The sequence below is a fragment of the Urocampus carinirostris genome, chromosome 16, assembly GCF_059441175.1.
Source record: "Urocampus carinirostris isolate Australia breed hairy pipefish chromosome 16, RoL_Ucar_1.0, whole genome shotgun sequence".
In the NCBI taxonomy this organism is placed as follows: domain Eukaryota; kingdom Metazoa; phylum Chordata; class Actinopteri; order Syngnathiformes; family Syngnathidae; genus Urocampus; species Urocampus carinirostris.
This window is the reverse complement of record NC_142364.1, coordinates 14,271,334-14,291,683: the sequence shown is the minus strand read 5'-3', so window position 1 is coordinate 14,291,683 and position 20,350 is coordinate 14,271,334. Positions and strand designations below refer to the sequence as shown.

General features: G+C 37.6%; 1 protein-coding gene across 1 annotated transcript in view; it reads right to left on the bottom strand.

Annotated features, from left to right (window-relative positions):
• The window catches only part of lamc3 (laminin, gamma 3), a 243,035-nt gene extending 228,019 nt beyond the window's left edge, over positions 1–15,016 (bottom strand). The window contains exons 1-2 of the mRNA XM_088356238.1: positions 14,991–15,016; positions 10,039–10,728 (exon numbers count right to left, since the gene is read on the bottom strand). Of these exons, the coding sequence (XP_088212364.1) occupies positions 10,039–10,414 (376 nt within the window). The 5' untranslated portion in view covers positions 10,415–10,728; positions 14,991–15,016. The remainder of the gene's footprint in view (positions 1–10,038; positions 10,729–14,990) is intronic.
• Between the last annotated feature and the right edge of the window lie 5,334 nt (positions 15,017–20,350).

Genomic DNA, 20,350 nt, shown 5'->3' with positions numbered 1-20,350 from the left:
GGGTGTTTCAGTTTTCGGCATAATATCAGTAATTAATGAAAACAACAAAGCGGAATTGAACAAAAATGGCACCGAAAAGATGATCAAGTTGGATATAGTGAAATATGCAGCAAAGAATGCTAATCGAGCAGTTGTAATTTAAAGATTTGATCCCCTTTATATTTTCAAACACAAGGAATGGGTCGATTCACGTATTGCTACCTGTGGATAATGTTTGAATAAGATATTGGCTTTTCTTTCAAATGATGTATTTTTAGATATGTTTGATACCATTTTTCCAGAACGATACCACTTAATACAACATCTAATTTTTCACTTCACAACTGTTATTTAAGGTCAACAAAAACATAGTGCCACAAAACATACAAAAATGATTCACTCGGAAAGAGGGAAATTATAACTTAAGGGGCTGTGGTGAATTCAAAATCCCAAAGGTGAGAACCACCAGGAAAAGTATGTGTGTGTCTGTGTTTGGAGTCAGACTTTGGAATAATTTGCAAAATGAGATCAAACAATGTCCAACTATCCATGTGTTCAAATCTAAATACAAAGAAGCATTACTGGCGAAATACAGGGATGAAGAAAATGGGATATTTAGTGAGAATGGAAATACTGCATTTATAACTATGGTCAACTTGTTGTTATTGTTGCTATTATTATATCAGAACTGTTATTATAAGTATTGTGTTTATTTTTATTGTTATTATCACTGGTGCCGCAGTGACATTATGCGCATCATGACGTTGAGGGATGGGTATTGCGAAGATTAGTGTATAAAATATGTGATTATTGTAACTATTATAATTATTGATATCTGACCTATGTAATAAGTACATCCATGAGATTTTGTTGTATTGGACACAAAAGGAGCTACCTTTAAAATGTATTTAATAGGGAAGATAAAGGGGTAGGAAAAATAAGCATCTGCTTCTGACTACCCCTTTTCGAACATCTTATGTGACATTATTCTGTTGTTGACTCATTGTTTTTGCCCTGTTTTTATTTTTATGTTCGAAATAAAAGTTTTCATTCATTCATTCATCTAACCCTACTTTTTACATAATGATAATAATATTAAGATAAGTATTTATTTTTGGACAATGCTTGATAATGATAACGGCTTTTCTTTTAAATGGCGTCTTTTTACACATGTTTGATACAACTTTTTTCAGCATGATATCGATACTCTACTCTTGTAGGTGCGATACCACTATACACAATGTCTTACACTACATTTTATATAATAAGGTAGGGAATAGGGTATCTCTAGCAGGGGCGGCAGTAGCTCGTCTTGGGTTCAAGGGATCCCAGTTCGAATCCTGGCTCGTCCGTGTTACATGTCGAAGTGTTCTTGGGTAAGACACTGAACCCCTAATACCCCCAATAAGCAGGGTAGCGTCTTACATGGCTGCAATACAAGGCCGCTATTGGGAAATGTGAGGCACACTGTAAAGCGCTTTGGGAAGTCATTGACTTGAAAAGCGCTATATAAATGCCGATCATTTCATCATTTCACATTGATACTTGTGGGCTATCGTATTTTTTTTTTCTTCAAATTATTTAATGTCATGTTTAAAACCAATTGACGTATTCCTGATTGGGCATCAAAATCACTACAGATAATATAAATCATAACACAGAGATTGGGCCGATACTATTGATACTTTTGGACGATGCTGGATAACGATATCGGCTTTTCTTTCAATATATATAATTTTAGATATGTTTGATACAACTTTTTTCAGAATGATATCGATACTTTACTCCAGAGTGGGTGTGATACCACTAAATACAATCTCTAACCCTACATTTTATATAATAATAAGGTAAGGGATAGGATAGTACTAGCATTGCTAGTGGTGGACAATGTCTGATAGGGCTATCGGCTTTTCTTTCAATTGATGTTTTTTTAGATATGTTTGATACCATTTTTTCTAGAATTATATTGATACTCTCCTCCAGAGTAGGTGCGATACAACTAAATACAATCTTAAACCCTACATTTTATACAATAATAAGGCAAGGAATAGGATAGCACTAGCATTGATACTTTTGCACAATGTCCGACAGGGCTATCGTTTCTTCTTTCAAACTATGTAATGACATGTTTAAAACCAATTTACTTACTCCTGATTGGGCGACAATACCACTACAGACAATATGACTCATAAAACAGAGAATGGGCCGATACTTTTTTCAGAATGATATCGATACTTTACTCCAGAGTGGGTGTGATACCACCAAATACAATCGCTAACCCTACATTTTATATAATGATAAGCTAAAGAATAGGATAGTACTAGAATGTCCCTGTTGTGCCCTGCGATTGGCTGGCAACTAGTTCAGGGTGTCCCCTGCCCACTGCCCGAAGATAGCTGGGATGGGCTCCAGCACCCCCGCGACCCTACTGAGGATAAGCGGTGCAGATTATGGATGGATATTTTTTTTCATTATGGAAAACTGTTGACTATTAAATTTAAAAGAAGCAGTATGGAACATATTACTGTGCTGAGTGTCTGCAGATGCAGAGTGAGGCATGCAATTCTCTTGCCTCAAGGCAGAGGGCGATAGTGAGGCCAAATAATCTGATTTGGCACAAACCTCAGCCCCAAACAATAAAATTAGTGATAGTATTATCAAGCAACGACAAGAAAATACATCGATTATTTTCTTTCTTGCTGTATGATTTTTTTTTTTTTAGTCATTTTTTTAAGTCATTTATTTGTGAAGCTCACTGTGCCTCACCGGACACGGGCCTCACCCGACACTGCAGCAAACAATCATAAACCCTTGCAAAACTAACCCAATTCACGCGAAGCCGGTGATTCAAAAGCAGGTTTTGCTCCAATCCGTCGCCGATTGCGTGTTTACACGACCCGAGGCAACGATTCAAAACGTAACAAGGAGAACTCCGATTTTACATGCTTGCGCGCTAGTTTTGGTGTCAGATCAAATCGGGTCGACATTTCGATCTTTGCGCCCTTGATCACAGACGCGAGCGCATGAATATTGCAAAAGCGACCGTGTTCAAGCCTTGGCGGAGGTCCGCGGGATGCCAGCTGACACACACACTAGAAAGGCCAGAAAAAATCATCCGACATCTTTCACTCGCTATTTGGTTGTTTCAAAATAAAACTCTGTCCTCCATGTTGACTTGAAATCCTCCCCTACGAAACGCCGAGTCCTCTGAGAATTTGCAAGAAACGATAATGAAAAGAAAAACAATCAATCATGAAATATAAACCCAGAGTCAAACAACTATGATCTATTATCAGTATTACATTTTAATCTTTCTAATCAATGTTTTTTTCCCACAGAGGAAAACGATAATCGAATGCATTCATTGTGTATCGCTTCCTAGTGTTCATCTGATTTTTATGATATAGTCAAGTCATATTTATTTGTATAGCCCTTTATCACAAGGAGTCTCAAAGTGCTGTACAGACCACAAATATTACAAACCACAGACCATTATAACACCATCCCCTGATCTAAAACCTACATGAGGGCAAGGGAAAACTCAAAAACCTCAACATGAGGAAAATGAAGAAACCTTGAGAAGGGCCCGCACATGAGGTAATCTCCCTTCCAAGATGACCAGGCTGCAATGGATGTTGCATTAACAAATAATGAAATCAAAAATAAAATGTAAAATATTAAACTATAATATAATAATAAAATGACGAAAAAGGATGACCAGTTTACAATGGCTGTAGCATTAACAAGCAATACTTAGATATTGTCAACTTGAAATGTAGGTCATTCATAAGCTATAGAATAGAAGTGTGTTTTAAGCCTAGATTTAAACAGTTCCACTGAGGTTGCAGATCAAATTTCAGAGGGCAGAGCATTCCACAACACCGAGGCCCGAAAGGAGAACGCTCTCCAACCTGCGGATTTCTTCTTGGCTCTTGAGATCACTAGTAGACCAGCATTTTCAGGTTAACTAAAATCGGGGTAATGTGATCCAATTTTCCTGTCTTAGTTAAAGCCTCGCTACATCATTTTGTCCTCTTTGTTTTGGACTTCGGGAGACCAGAGAGTAGTGCATTACAGAAATCGAGACGGGAGGTGACAAACACATGAAGGGACAGTGTGTATTTTTTAGCTCCTCGTTGTGGTAAAAAAACGACATAAGGATTTTAATAAGAAAAAATACATGACCTATCATTTATTCATGTATTTAAATATGCAAAAATGCATGATCTTTCATTTACTGTATTTTACTGTGATCAGGTCCACTTGATTATAAAGCGCACATTCAACACACCTGTATTTAGGACACAGTCCACTTTACTTCCCATGATACTTTTGCCTATCCGGTCTGCAACCCAAAGAAATATATATAAATAAAAATAAAAGAATAAGAATAAGAATAAGAATAAGAATAAGAATAAGAATAAGAATAAGAATAAGAATAAGAATAAGAATAAGAATAAGAATAAGAATAAGAATAAGAATAAGAATAAAAATAAGAATAAAAATAAAAATAAAAATAAAAATAAAAATAAAAATAAAAATAAAAATAAAAATAAAAATAAAAATAAATATAAATATAAATATAGATATAAATATAAATATAAATATAAATATAAATATAAATAAAAATAAAAATAAAAATAAAAATAAAAATAAAAATAAAAATAAAAATAAAAATAAAAATATAAATATAAATATAAATATAAATATAAATATAAATATAAATATAAATATAAATAAAAATAAAAATATAAATATAAATATAAATATAAATATAAATATAAATATAAATAAAAATAAAAATAAAAATAAAAATAAAAATAAAAATAAAAATAAAAATAAAAATAAAAATAAAAATAAAAATAGAAATAAAAATAAAAATAGAAATAGAAATAGAAATAGAAATAGAAATAGAAATAAAAATAAAAATAAAAATAAAAATAGAAATAGAAATAGAAATAGAAATAGAAATAGAAATAGAAATATAAATATAAATATAAATATAAATATAAATAAAAATAAAAATAAAAATATAAATAAAAATAAAAATAAAAATAAAAATAAAAATAAAAATAAAAATAAAAATATAAATATAAATATAAATATAAATATAAATATAAATATAAATATAAATAAAAATAAAAATAAAAATAAAAATAAAAATAAAAATAAAAATATAAATATAAATATAAATATAAATATAAAGATAGATAGATAGATAGATATAGATAGATAGATAGATAATCAGTTTATTATATATGACTGGATGCATTATAACAAGATGATATTCAGCATCTATCTAAATTCATTGGAAAACGTTGAGACTCTACAATATGACAAAAGCCAAAAATGTTTCCATTATCAAACATTTTTAAAAAAGCACCAGGAAGCCACTAGGGAACGCCAAAGAGCCGCATGCGGCCCGGGAGCAAGTTTAGCGGGTCGACAAGTCCACATTTTTTCTTTCCTTTTTGGTGCTTTTGTCAGTCCAGAGGGTTTGGTTGAATTCCATTTAAAGAAACTCGAAGTTGAAAGATATTGCACATACATAATGTAGGTTTGTCAAGCGGTTTTATAACACTATGCACAATGGAAATCTGCGATCAGTACTTTGATAAGTAAACCGTGATAATTGTACTGTTCACTTTTCACGAATCCCTTAACTGATTCGTCGAGGCACCAATGAGGACGCAACTCAGGACAGCTTTTTTTTTTCATTTTATGGTCTATTTGAGGTTTTTTGTTAACCATGTCTCTGTCAGGAACCAGAACAGGCTCAGGACCCAATCGCGTGACGTTCTCACACAAGCCTTTATTTTACGGGAAAAGGGGAGTCATGCACGTTAGGCAGCCGGTCTGGCGTGGAAAGACGGGAAGCCAGAGACCGACCAGATCGATGTCAGACGGACATGAAGGCAGAATAACAAAACGGGAGAAAATAATGAATGAAAGAAGGAAAGAAGTAAGAAAAAAGAAAGAAAAGATGGAAGAGAAGCAAAAAAAGGCAGAATAACAGGACGGGAGAAAAGAATGAATGAAAGAGGGAAAGAAGTAAAAAAAAAGAAAGAAAAGATGGCAGAGAAGCAGAAAAAAAGAAAAAAAGAAAGGAATGAATGAAAGATATGGGAAGAAGGGAAGGCAGGAAGGATGAACTGAATGGAACAAAAACAGAAGTCTTGGCGGAGGTCCCCAGGATGCTGACAAGTTGGCCGTTTTGGATGTAAATCTCTCAGAATTCAGTCTAATGAAAATAACTTGTTTTTATATTCCTAAATACAAAAACAATCTTTCTCACACACACACACATAAAACAACGTTTCAATAATCAGTCTAATTATATCTCTTGTACGTTTATCAATCTTATATTCTTTTATTGTGAAGTCATGCTCATGTGTGTACTGTTTTCACTGACGTATAATAAACCACGCCCACCGTTTGGGCTTCCTCTTTCCTTTTTTCAACCAACATGAGAGCCTCGTGACTACCTTGCAGCTGCTATCACGATGTAGTTTTTAACAATATATGTATTTTATCTGTGTAAATACAGCCACCAAAGAGTCTTAATAATGACTATATTTGACAGATGCGAGCCGACATACACAAAAATAACCAGCCCATTCCTCAATGTTGTCGGCCCAATTATTTTTCAGGTCTTCCTCTCCTCCTGCCCCTTCGATATTTGCCCTACTAATATTCATAATTAGTAGATTTTCATTTTGCATTGTATTCTGCATTCTGATTGGCTAAACAGTCGCCCCGCCCCTTTTCAGTCTGCGTCCGCCTTTGCATCAATAACGCTGCGATTTTACTCGTTCGCACACTTCATTTTTGTCAGCTCGAATCACGTCGACGTTTCGATCTTTTTGTGAACTTGATCACAGACACGAGCGCATGAATATTGCAAAAGCGACCGTGTTCAAGCCTTGGCGGAGGTCCCCGGGATGCGAGCTGACACACACAAAAAGCAAAAGTCGTCCCATATTTCTCACTCGCTATTCGGCCATGTCAAAATAAAAACTCTGTGCCCTCCTTATTGACTCGAAATCCTCCCCGACAAAACTCCGAGACGGGGCCTCGGGGGATCTGCGAGAGGGTTCACGCTCGCAAATTCCGACTCAAAGCCGTGTCCGTGTCAAAGTCTTTTTGCGGGGACGGCCGTGATCCGCCGCCCAAAATGTTTGGCGCAGATGTTCTGCATTAAGCGCTTCAATGCCAGCCGAAAGAGGGGACAAGCGATGCGCGAAAACGGCCGAAGAGACCGAGCGTAGGAGTTAACGCGCTTTAGCCGTGAAATCCAATCCCCCGATCCACTTTGCGCCATCTGCATGCGATTGTTATTATTATCGTTCCGGTATCATTCTTATTCTATTCCTGGTAATGGTAAATGAAGAGCAGCAGAGGTTTTTAAAGGCTTCTATTTTGAAAAGCGTACAAAAAGTTGATGGACTTTGGAAAGTTCTATCTCAAAGGTAGCTCCCCCTGCTGGTGCAAAAAATTGCAGTCAAAGTGTCTATGGCAGGGAGTCAGACTTTCTGTGTTGAGATCGGATAAAATCAACTCTAAATATTTAGCTCTCTTTACCAGTATTATGCTTTATCAGTCAGCCTAGATTTGTAACCTACCCTAAATATTGTACAGAGACAAGTTATATTAACCAAAAAAACACACATGTATTCACACACAATAAGAAAAACATGTTTTTCATGTTTAGCATAGTCACCGTTGAGTGAATGCAGTTTTAAACCTGAACCAACTCATCATGCTAAATACACTCAACACTGCCCTCTAGCAGCCGTAGAGAGTATGTGGTCAGCATTTATTTTAAAAAATCGTAACTTTTCATGGAAATTACCCAGAAAATCATTTCTTTCTTTTGACTCGGAATAGTATGCCTGGCTGGATTAAATCTTGCAATTTGAAGTCTGAAAATAAGCAAAATATATTTAAATACGCTAAATTTCCCCATTAATTTTTTGTTGCAATGTATTAATTATTTTTTATGAGAAAAAATAATCTTCAATTTGAGGTACTTTACCCAATTTACGAGTTTTATTGCATTACTTAAGATTTTTTGTTGAAAAAATACAACTACTGTATACTAAAATAACATGTGTTCTTGATTATATAATGTCTTTACATTTGTTAATGAGTTTCCCTAGTAAAATGAGAAAAAAACACATACAAATGACCAAAAATACATCAAATATGGCATACACATTTCCTCAATTATAGTTTAATTATTACTATTTCAAAAAATACTTTCTCTCTTTGATTATTTTGCTCACATTTACATCTCATCTCATCTCATTAGCTACACCGCTTATCCTCGGTAGGGTCGCGGGGGTGCTGGAGCCCATCCCAGCAATCATCGGGCAGTGGGCAGGGGACACCCTGAACTGGTTGCCAGCCAATCGCAGGGCACACGGGGACAGACAACTCACTCGCTCATTCACACCTAGGGACAATTTGGACCGGCCAATTCACCTGAAACGCATGTCTTTGGAATGTGGGAGGAAACCGGAGTGCCTGGAGGAAACCCACGCAAGCACGGGGAGAACATACAAACTCCGCACAGGAAGTCTGGAGCTGGATTTGAACCCACGCAGGAGGTTCCCAAGACATGAACTGTGCCCCACATGCGCTATCACATTTACATGTTTTTTTATAATTTTATTTGAAGAAAAAGTTAAAAATATATTAAAATGAAGACAATAATCAAACAAAGAAGTGCAAACATTTATGACAATGAGCCAATTATTTTTATGGAAAATAAAAAACAACAACCAAAACATCTTACCTTGTAAATTTGCTTTTGTTTTTGTGTTATTTTTCTTTTTAACCAACTATGTCAAGTCTTTTTTTGGAAATGTAAAAAATAAAAATAAACATAAGCAAATAATAATGATAATACAATAAAAAATGTAGGTTATCTTTGTAATGATTTTGTGATATTTTACTAGATACACAAGTTTTAAAGTAAGTCACAGTTTAAATACAATAAAATAAATCATTTGATGGTGTGTATTAGATACTTTTGTTCGTTTTATGTAATTATTATTTAGATGATTGCAAAAGTAATTCTTAAAATTAAAAAAGACATCTCACGTCTTTCATGTTTGATAATTTCCTAATTTTTAAGATTATAATATAATTTTATTACAAACTAGTTAAAATATCGGTAAATAATGTATACTAAGGAGGGCAGCATGGCAGCACAGTGGTTAGCGTAGATACATGTCGACTGTGAGAGAGATAAACTAAAAAGAAAAATACAGAAATCCCAATGCACGACGATTTATTTATGTGATATAGCTGCAAATAAGATCATGAGATCGAACCTTCCTGTGTGGAGTTTGCATGTTCCTCCAGGCACTCCCACATTCCAAAAACATGCATGTCCAAAATTGTTCCTAGGTGTGAATGACTGAGTGAGAAGTCCAGTCAAGTCAAGTCATGTTTATTGCCCTTAATCACAGGAAGTCTCAAAGGGCTGCACAGATCACAGATTGTTGCAAACTACAGACTATTATGACACCATCCCCTGATCTAAAACCTACATGATGGCAAGGAAGAACTCAGAAACCTCAACATGAGGAAAATGAAGAAACCTTGAAAAGTCTGTCTTTGTGTGCTCTGTGACTGGATGGCAACCAGTTCAGGGTGTCCCCTGCCTACTGCCTGAAGATAGCTGGGATGGACTCCGGGACCCCCGCAACCCTACTGAGGATAAGCGCTGCAGATAATGAATGGATGGATGGTATACTAAGAAAAATGCCCTTTTTAATAAAACCTATTACCAACTGGACAAGGAGGTAGATTTGGTCTTGGCGTCGGTATTTTTCCAAGTGACCATATAATATTGGTGGGGACAACACATCGATTGCTTCATATTGGTGGGGACACAGCCCCTCTGTTCCTGCCAAAACTATGCACTAGCAACTGGGTATTAGCATTGATATTAGTTTCAGAACTTCATAAAAGATCAGCATCATCACCACAGAGGTTTTAAGTTAGTGCAGCTGGTTCAGTTAGCAAAACAGTTTAAATTGCGAGACTCACCTAGATGAAGAGTAAGGTTGACGGAATTGGGGTACTGGATGCCAAAGTACATGGACTGACTCTGCCACCAGGTGGGCTCGTCGTTCCTGTGGAAATCTGTCAGCAGGGCGGCGCTGTGGCTGAAGTTCGATACTGAAGCGTCGCAGCGGTGGCAGGAACGCGCCGCCGAACCCATCTGCATGCAATAGTCTTCGGGTTCCGACCCGCACTGGTTGGACACCACCACGCTCCGATTGAAGGCCACGTTCTCGAACTTGGGCATGCAGCGGCTGAGGGCCCAGGTGCCTTCATCGTAGCAGGAGTCCATGGAGGCGCCCGCCCGAGGACAGAGAAGGGCCAGGAGATGAAACCACACAACGAGTCGATGGGCTTCCATTTCGGCTTCAATCACCACGGCTTTCTACATCTACCAAAGACTTTGAAGGGAGAGATGAAAACACAGAAAGAGAAGCCCCGCAGCCTGACTCATCCCAGCCGCTGCTCTCTTCAGACTCAACATGTGTTCCTGTTCTGTGAAGGTCCATGCAGAAACTCGGAGGAGGGCCGATGGTCGGGGGGGTTCGGGAGTGGGAGGCGGCAGGGTGGCCATGGTAGACCAGGAACATTCCTCCATCTGCTGGTAGAACGCGAGAAGCTCCAAAGGCTTTGAAACAATAGCTGTTTTCCAGTAATGTGCCTTGAGGTTCAGGTCTGCTGTGGCACAGTCAGATTTACAAATAAATACATCTTATTCATCATTTGACTGTCAGAACAAGAAAAAGAATTTATAAACTAGATTAGAACAAAAACATTTTTCCAGGCAACATAAGAAAAAAATACTGGATGTCTTTACGTTCTATTACCTTGCTAATACTATCACAAATTGTTTGCAGCTGAGATGTGTCCCAAATCAGAAATATTGGTCTCATATCGCCCTCTAGCATGAGGCACGATAATTACATGTCTAACTCTGCAGAAAACTGCTTCTTTTGAATTAAAGTGTTAATAGATAGGTACATTCTCCATTATGATAGAAAGTCCATGCAATAAAAGAAAATACTGGAAGGCTTGACTTGTTAGCTCGCTAATGCTATCACAAATTCTCTTGTTTGGGGCTGAGATGAGCACCAAATGAAATGAAATGATCTGCATTTATATAGCGCTTTTCAAGTCAAGACTTCCCAAAGCGCTTTACAGTGTGCTTCACATTTCCCAATAGCGGCCGTGCAGCCTTGTAAGGCGCTAACCTGCATATTGGGGGTATTAGGGGTTCAGTGTCTTACCCAAGGACACTTCGACATGTAACACGGAGGAGCCGGGATTCGAACTGCGATCTCTTGATCCCAAGACGAGCGCTCCACCTCCTAAACCACTGCCGCCCCCCCCCAAAAAACTTCCATCTCACTATTGCCATCTGCCATGAGGCAAAACAATTAAATGCCTCACCCTGAATTTGCTAGAGCTCCGCACAGTTATACGTGGATCAATGAATACTCCTTTATTATTATTATTATTATTGTTAGAAAAACGTCCATGCAATAATAAAAAAAAAATACAAGATTGCTTGACCTTCTAATACTTTCATTAATTCTATTTTTTGAGGCTGAGGTGTGCTCCAAATACAAATATTTGGTCTCACTGTTGCCCTCTACCATGAGGCAAGAGAACTGCTTGCCTCACTCCGCATCTGCAGACCCTCAGCACAGTAATATGTTACATACAAGTTGCATTGGTAATTTTCATATTATAATGTGGAAACTCTGCGATTTTGAAAAAGGAAAATCCAAAAATGGAGATGTTAAATAAGAAATAATGTTAGCACTGAGTAAATATTACCATTTTATACATACTTTTATTTTATACTTCTTCCCCTGACTGTACGTCACTGCTTTGTTGAGGGAAGTTTTTCAGACTCACATAAGAGTATGAATTTAAGAAGGTCATTGATACTGATACCAAAATACCAGTAGTAAATCTTAAAATTACTCACAAAAATAAGGGAAGTATAAGGACAGTGCAAAATTAAAATAAATAAACGGAAGGGACACATGATCGCATAAATGTCCAAGAACTTTAAATCTGTTCAGTGTGTAAAAACCTAAAATTGTATTGTGCTTTACAATTTTTGGGGTGGATTTGTGAATATTTTAATTAACATTTCATGTGTTTTATAGGGATCCGCTGCAAAACATATGAAATTAATAATTGCTAAATACTTTGGTATATAATGTTTTATTATTATTGATAATGTATTATTTAAAAAATCTGAGGAACCGTTTCGGAGCCGAAAGAGTAGGTCCATTTTCTAAATAGAGCTGTCCTTTTGGGTGTGACCAGTAGGGGGAGGTAACGCTTTACATGACAACACCATCATCATAAGTCACCAGAGCAGGCTAGTCATTTTCACATGCTTTATTTTAAATGATCTTCATTTATTGCGTAATCTATAAAGTCATACTCCAAGAAACGTGGCAATGGCAACAATTTCAAGCATTTTTAAACACTTTACCCAAGATGTAAGCAATTTTCAGACTGTAAAAACAACATTAAAATTCACATCTTCAAGGATTTTAAGCACCCATACGAACCCTGTATATAAGGACAGCTCAAACGACGCAGCACACTGAACATGTTTTTATCTGAAATGTAAATGTATCAACTTATTTTGAAATAATAATAAAAATAATAGTAGTTAATGCAAGCCACATTTGAATTATTTGAAATATTAGTTTTGACCTTATAATACTTAAAATAAAAACAAATATTCCAACTTAATTTCTAATTGAATTTTTGGTCAAACCCAAGGACAAGAGTCTGGATTCTAACTCATGACCTGACAAATGTGAGGAGATTATGCTCACCACATACTCACAGCACCATTTTTTTCATTCAAAAGAGAAGTGACATGCAGTCAGTGGAGGCAAAGTGAGGCTGTGCCTCACCTGACATCATGGAAATAAAAAATATGTTCAACGGGTATATTTAGTCAGTGTTATCTTCTTATTTAACTTCATCATTTGGGGATTTCTTTTGTCAAAAGAACACAGTTTTCACATGATATTATGATAAATATTAATACAATTAGTATTTCATGTATTACTGTGCTTCGTTTCTGCAAAGGCAGACTAAAAACATTTGATTTAATTACCATATTTATTCGGAACAATATAGAAACCAAAAGATTAGTCATCCAAAACAATACCATGTACCGATACCATTAGTACGTACAATTCCGCCCTGCTGCTAGAATACAAAGAGAAAAAATGCAAAAAAAAAATACAGTGGAACTTTAGTTTTCGAACGCCTCTCAGTTCGAACAAATCGGAGTCTGACCAAAAATTTTGAGAAATTCTTGCTTCGCTGGTCGATCAAAAAATCGGAGTTCGAACGCCGGTAATGCGTGAGTGCGTACGCTAGGGTGCGATGCTGAGCGGCGCACGGGTGTTTAGCCCCTTATTATGCCTCCGAAGAAAGTCAGTGTAAGCAGCAAAGTTGCTACAGGTGAAAAAAGAAAAGTAGTGCGTACAACTATTGCATTGTTAAAGGAATATTCTCTGTTCCTTTATCTTCTTGGCTCATACCTCACTGTGAATGTGTAAAACCGGAGTGTCATGCCCAATTTCGTTGTCACAATATGTTAACCCATTTTGTAACAATGACAATAAAGGTATATTCTATTCTATTCTATTTAAGAAAGAAATAATAGCAAAATATGAAGGAGGTGTGCGGGTGTCTGATCTTGCCTGCGCCTTCTGCTGACCACCACAAAGGTAAGAAATCCTATTCATAATTATTTTCTTTACCCTTTTTTTTTATTTTTACACATTCATGTTAGCGTAATCTTTCGTACGGAAGATTATGATAACGCGAACGTACGATTAGCCTGGGTTAGCTTTATGTTTACGTTAAACGTTCAAGGTAAACATTCAGTGTGTTGGAACGGAGCCCCCTTTCCAATGAACCGCTCTCCACTTGTTGACCCGGGTGCTAAATGACTTGTAAACAACCAGATTTTTTTATTTTTACACGTTCATGTTAGCGTAATCTTTCGTATGGAAGATTACGATAACGCAAACGTACGATGAGCCTGGGTTAGCTTTAAGTTTACGTTGAACATTCAAGGTAAACATTCAGGGTGTTGGAACGGATTAAAACGATTCACATTATTTTTAATGGGAAAATCGATTTCGGTGATCAAACAAATCGGTTTTCGAACAGGCCTCTGGAACGGATTGTGGTCGAGAACCGAGGTTCCACTGTACCTTAAAATCCAAACATATTTCCTCCATTAATTATTATTGCAATTCAAGAGAATTAAACCCACCATTTTGATATCGATAGACTATCATGACAAGTACAGATACCTTGAAAGAGGCTAGTAATGGCATCGATACCAGTGCCTGGCACCTGCTCTTACCTACTAAACATTTTCATACCTAATTTGACTAGGTGGTAAATTCGATGGCTATTCACAAAAATTGCTTCGTAAAAATATTTGTAAAATTTCTCAAAACAACACTCACACCGACCAAAATTACCAGTTTAAAAAAATAACATATTTCCAAATTAAATCTTTCCAAAACTCATAGAGTTGAGTATTGTTGCTTTCAAGTTGGTTAGTTTGTTAGCTAAACATGTTAATACAACAAGAAAATGTCCATTTTTTCCCGGTTTTATATCAAAGAAAGATTGGGGTTCTAGATAGAAGAGCTAGCAAAGCACAAATATAAGTTACAACATGAATAAGGAAATTGTATGCTATCTTTGTTATTGTTTATCAGCTTCCTCCACAGTAGCCATTTTGTCTTCTCTCCTTCTACTGAATAGAGTTCCCTGCTCTCATCCTGAACTCATTTTTTTGCGCATTTTTCCCAAAAACATAAGTCAGTATGGCAGAAATATTAATACCCTAGTTGTTTTGAGGCATCTTTTTAAACCGCTGGGATGAATTTCAGGGCAATTTCTTTGCTCACCTATAATTGTTGTTGTTGAGTTTCCCTGCTTGGCGGCCATTTTGTCTTGTCATCGCATCGTCTCCATTGCTAAGCACATTTCGTAGCCAAACCCCGATTATTTCTTTACAATCATAGCTTTTATATCTTAAAGATATTTTGCGTCATATTTGTGTTTGTAAACTATGTACTTTTACCCTTCGTGTGTGGTCCAATTTGTCTTTAATCCCAATAATACCTTCTAAAATCCATAAACCACTGAGACTTCATTCTTATAATCCTGCTCTAAATTGAATCAATACATCTGTGTTTAATGAACTAGCTATACACTTACGTATCGTTTTAAAACATAGTAAGCAGCATTAGATAGGAGTAGTACTAATGGAAAATAAGATCCTTTTTATTTATTAATAAAACATGGAAATCGATAGGCAAGCCACTATTATCAATTATAAGAATTAAATTTTATATATATATATATATATTGCTATTTTTTCCACTTAGAAATCATGGAAGGGTCTGAAATTTTCAGCGTAGGTGCATATCTACTTTGAGAGATAAACTAAAAAGAAAAATAGAGACATCACAATGCATGATTTTTGAAACAATTTATTTATGTGATATAGCTGCAAATAAGTATTTGAACTCCTGATAAAATGAATGTTAATATTTGGTGCCTCTGTTTGCTATTACAGTGGTCAAATGTTTCCCGTAGTCTTTCACCAGGTTTGCACACACTGCAGGAGGGATCTTGGCCCACTCCTGCACACAGATCTTCTCTAGATCAGGCAGGTTTCTGGGCTGTCGCTGAGAAACACGGAGTTTGAACTCCCTCTAAAGATTTTCAATTGGGTTCAGGTCTGGAGACTGGCTTGGCCATGCTTGAACCATGGTATGCCTCTTACGGAGCCATTCCTTGGTTTTCCTGGGTCGTTGTTGTGTTGGCAGACCCAGCCACGACCCATCTTCAATGCTCTGACTGAGGGAAGGAGGTTGTTCCCCCAAATCTTACAATACACGGCCCCAGTCATCCTCTCTTTAACGCAGTGCAGTCATCCTGTCCCATTTGCAGAAAAACACCCTCAAAGCATGATGCTATCACCCCCAGGTTTCACAGTAGGGATGGTGTTCCTTGGATGGTACGCTTCATCTTACTTCCTCCAAATGTAAGTGTGTATTGATAAAGTAATAATTCCAACAGCGGCCATAGTTTGCTTGGCACGATACGTGGCGTCATATAATTTTCTCACTGTATCTAATTATGAATTAACAATGATAACGGTCGATTTGAATCATTTATATCACAAGGTTGTAATTGTTTTGCTGTGACCTTCATTAGCAACCCACTCACTGACACAAAATGACACCAGTAAATAAAAGCTATGTAAGCTCCCCCTAAAGCGCTATGAGCGTTTGCAGAAATCATTGATGTGTTTGAATAGTGCATGGATCAGAAGAATGGAAAAAAAGAACGAAATAACACAATTATGTTGGGCAAACAAAGGCAGCACTAGGAAGGTGTACATTTATGATCCGAGGAAGGGGGGGGGGATTTATGGCAAAGTTTTGTACCCGCCGCTCCTTGATTGCCTTGATTTATTGAGGCTGTCTGCACTCGGGCGAAAAGGGGGAAAAAACGAGAGAGCGAGCATCGGTTCGCCGTCAATTCCTCCGCCGTTCTTCGGGCTTCATGGCTTTTTAACTGCGGCTCGGCTCAAGCCGATACAAGCGGACGTTTATTGTATATCGAATACGTACCGTACCTTTATTGCTGTGCCACCTACAGAGCTGGAATTGACTCCGGCGGTGCTCGATTGAAGTTGGGGTAAAAAAAAACTCGTTTGGATTATTTGAAGGAGGTGTGCGGAGTTTAAAACATCTAATGGCTTGAAGTCGCGATTGCAGTCTTGGTTCTTTTATGATACGTGTGCAAGTATGTGCCTTTTTTTTATACATGCTGAACTACACTCTTCTTTTTTTATGATTTTAGGGGAACCTCAGATGACTCCAGGCAAGTTTTTTTCGACCCTGACTCCCACCTGTTTTTGCTCCCGTCTGTTCCCCAGCTTTGACCTGTTTTTTGATCCTGACCAAGTCTACTCTCCTCTCCTGGCTTTCGACTCGTTTCTGATCCAGACCACGTTTTTTTGCTCTCCTGACCCGTTTTTCTCCGTTCCTGACACCGCCAGCGCTCGCCACGGAAGTCCCACTTCCGCGTTCAGAGCGACCTGCTTCCCGCGACCAGCGATCACCGGATCGTGGGAGCAATCCTTTCCTTTCTTCCCAATAAAACTGAAACGTAACGCAAGTGGGTCCTATCTCCGTTTTGGTCCTGACACTCATACCTTAATCCGATCTTTTTTCTCAAAATTCGTAAGTTTTCTTTTGGAAACCAAACCCTTTTTGGTTTGAACCAAATCTTACTTTTAAACTGTTAAAAAAAAACTTAATTTGAAATATCTGTCTTTTTTTCTAACCATACTGTCAGGGGGACCAGAACAGAGCAGGAGACCCCAGAGCGTTCGTACAATTCTTTTATTTGGGGAAGCGTACAGGGTTAGCGGGAGACGCGGTGACCGTCGGACGTCAGCAGCAAAGCCGTGAAGACAACTTCGGAACACGTAGCCAATCGTAGCGTGGGACGGAAGCAGGTCGTGTTAACCGGGACTGGAGAGAAGATCGTAGCGTGGGACGGAAGCAGGTCGGATCGGAGGCAGGCAGGCAGAATCAGGTAAACAAGAAGGCACAGGTAATCGGGAGAGTCATACGGGGTACAGAAGTAATTCTCAGACGAAGAGGTCTCGGCGTAGCGTGCTTAAAAAGGGAACATGAACCAATCAGGAAGCGCATTCCAGCGCGTCAGATGATTACCCCAGGTGGCTCCACTTAGGTAATCATGACACATACTTGTTAACTATTAAAAATTGTTCAACCCTACAACCAAAATCTGACTAGAAAATCTAAACTCTGAAACTTCAAACTTTCTTTAAACGTGAATCAACTCTTGCCTTAATTTAATATTTTTTTCCGTCAAAATGTCATGAACCAGGACAGGAAACAGGAATGAGAACCCAATCGCGTAACATTACTCACAATTTATTGGGGAGAGGAAGAATGCACGCACACTCGATCCGGGGATAGATGGTTGTGGAAGTAGATTGAAATCAAACTTAACGAGTGGTCAAAATCAAACAGGATCAAACACAGGCGAATTCACAGGACAAGGCATATCACACAGAGTCTAGCAGAAGTTTCTGACACTAGGCAACTCGCAAGACCGAGTTTAAGTAGTCCGGCAGCAATCTGTCAACGCGTTTCAGCTGGTGTCAGTGGGCGGGGCCAATTGGGCGCCGTGGCAACTGTGACAGAACCTGACGCAACACGACGGGGACCAAATGAGCGCCATGGCAACCATGATACAAAATTGGTTACCTAAATTAAGGCTCTTTTTTGGAAACCAAACCCTTTTTGGTTTCAAAACTTACTTTGAAATCCTTGCCAAAAAAAACTTAATTTGAAATGTTTGTCTTTTGTTTGAACCAGAATTGTTAACCATGACACAATCTTTCAACCCTACCACTAAAATTCAACCTTAAACTCTAACATAATTTTGTCTCAAATCCCTACATTCCATCACAAGGTTTTTCTAGGTCTGGAATAATTTATTTCAAACCCAAACATATTCGAAAAATTGCATCCAAACTTTTGTCTTCACTTTGGGGCAATGTAAGAACAGTTAAAAATGATCCTATTATTTCCCTAATGACTGGAACACCTCCTAGGCAGTTCACAGTTTTTTATTTTATTTTTTTTTCCCATTTTGCTCATAGATTTTTGAATACAAACCCATCTGTTTTAAAAAATGATAAAGACAGCCCAGAAGGTATAGTCTGCACCAAGAACCCAACCGCATAATATTTCAACAAAAATCAAATTAAAAGCTCTTGGCATCCTGGTTTCAAGCCAATCAGGCGACTCGATTCCTGCTCCTGCTTCCCCATCCTCCTTCTTAGTTAACTGCATTACAGGGAGTATCCGACTCAAAGCTTGCGTAAAATGAAAACTAGTAAAAAAGGTACAGTTTAACACATTTGCATGTAAAACTGCATTGAAACCAGGCACCGCGATGCATTCAAATGAAGATAATTGAGTGGGGGTCTTTGCTTCATCTGTTTTATAAGAAGTACGGTAGACTCATTAAAAACACAAAGCACTGACGTACAATCGGGATATAAGTGAAGCGGTTATCATGGAAATATAAAATTGAAAAGATACTAAATGGTTATATTTATTCATTTACCTTTACAATTGTTGGATTTTATTTTTGCAGCATGGTGGTTGAGTGGTTAGCACATCCGCGGCAGAGTTTTTAGGCCATGGGATCAAACCTTTCTGTGTGGAGTTTGCATGTTCTCCCCGTGCTTGTGTACACCCCTCCAGGTAAGTGTGAGGATACTCGGTGCAGATAAGGGATGGACGGATTTTAATTTCCAAAATGGTGGATTTTCACACTAATTTATGAACGTTTTTAACACCATGAGTATGTAACAAGCTGAGCTTCTGCAGTTGCAGAGTGAGGCACGCAATCCTCTTGCCTCATGGCAGAGGCGGACCAAGGATTTGGATTTCGTGCACACATCAGCCCCAAACCAAACAATTACCGGTAGTGATATTATTAGCAAGCTAACAAGCAAGTCAAGTGTTCCAGTAGTTTTTTCTCACGTAGACTTCATTTTTAAGTCAAAGGTCTATATATATATTTATTTTTTGCTCTGCCAGTCAAATGAACCAATCAAATGAAAACCTTGGGGTAAAAAGTACCCTCAACACTGCAAAACGCTTGGATGGGAATGGGCAATAATTACAAGGAATCATTCGGTTTACTTATTCACTACATCACTTTCAAACTACGTTATTATATGTTATAATCGTATAAACAAACATAATGAATCGGCGTTGCCAGGCTTCGCATTGCCGGGCATTCTACTTGGGCGAGGTTGTCGGGGGCATGGTTTGTTGATAAAGCACCAGGGAGCCACTAGGGAGTATGATTGCAAGCAGCTCCAGAGCTGTTTGTACACGAAAGCAGATGGATTTTGATTCTGTTAGTATTTATTGGGGGCCAATTGCAGCAGCGGGATGACAGTTTGGGGCCCCAGCCTTATTATGAAAGTTATTTTTCAGAGGTTGTAAGTAAATCATGCAGAAATATTTTCCCACTATATGTCGCTGTATTCTACCGTGCCACCGAAAACGAGTGCTAAAAACAGAATGGAAGAAGACAACATATGGAGACTCAAAATGACCAAACAATAAGAAAAAAAAGAAATACAAAATAAAGAAAAAGAAAATAAAAAAATCGCAAAGAGAAAAGAGAAAAA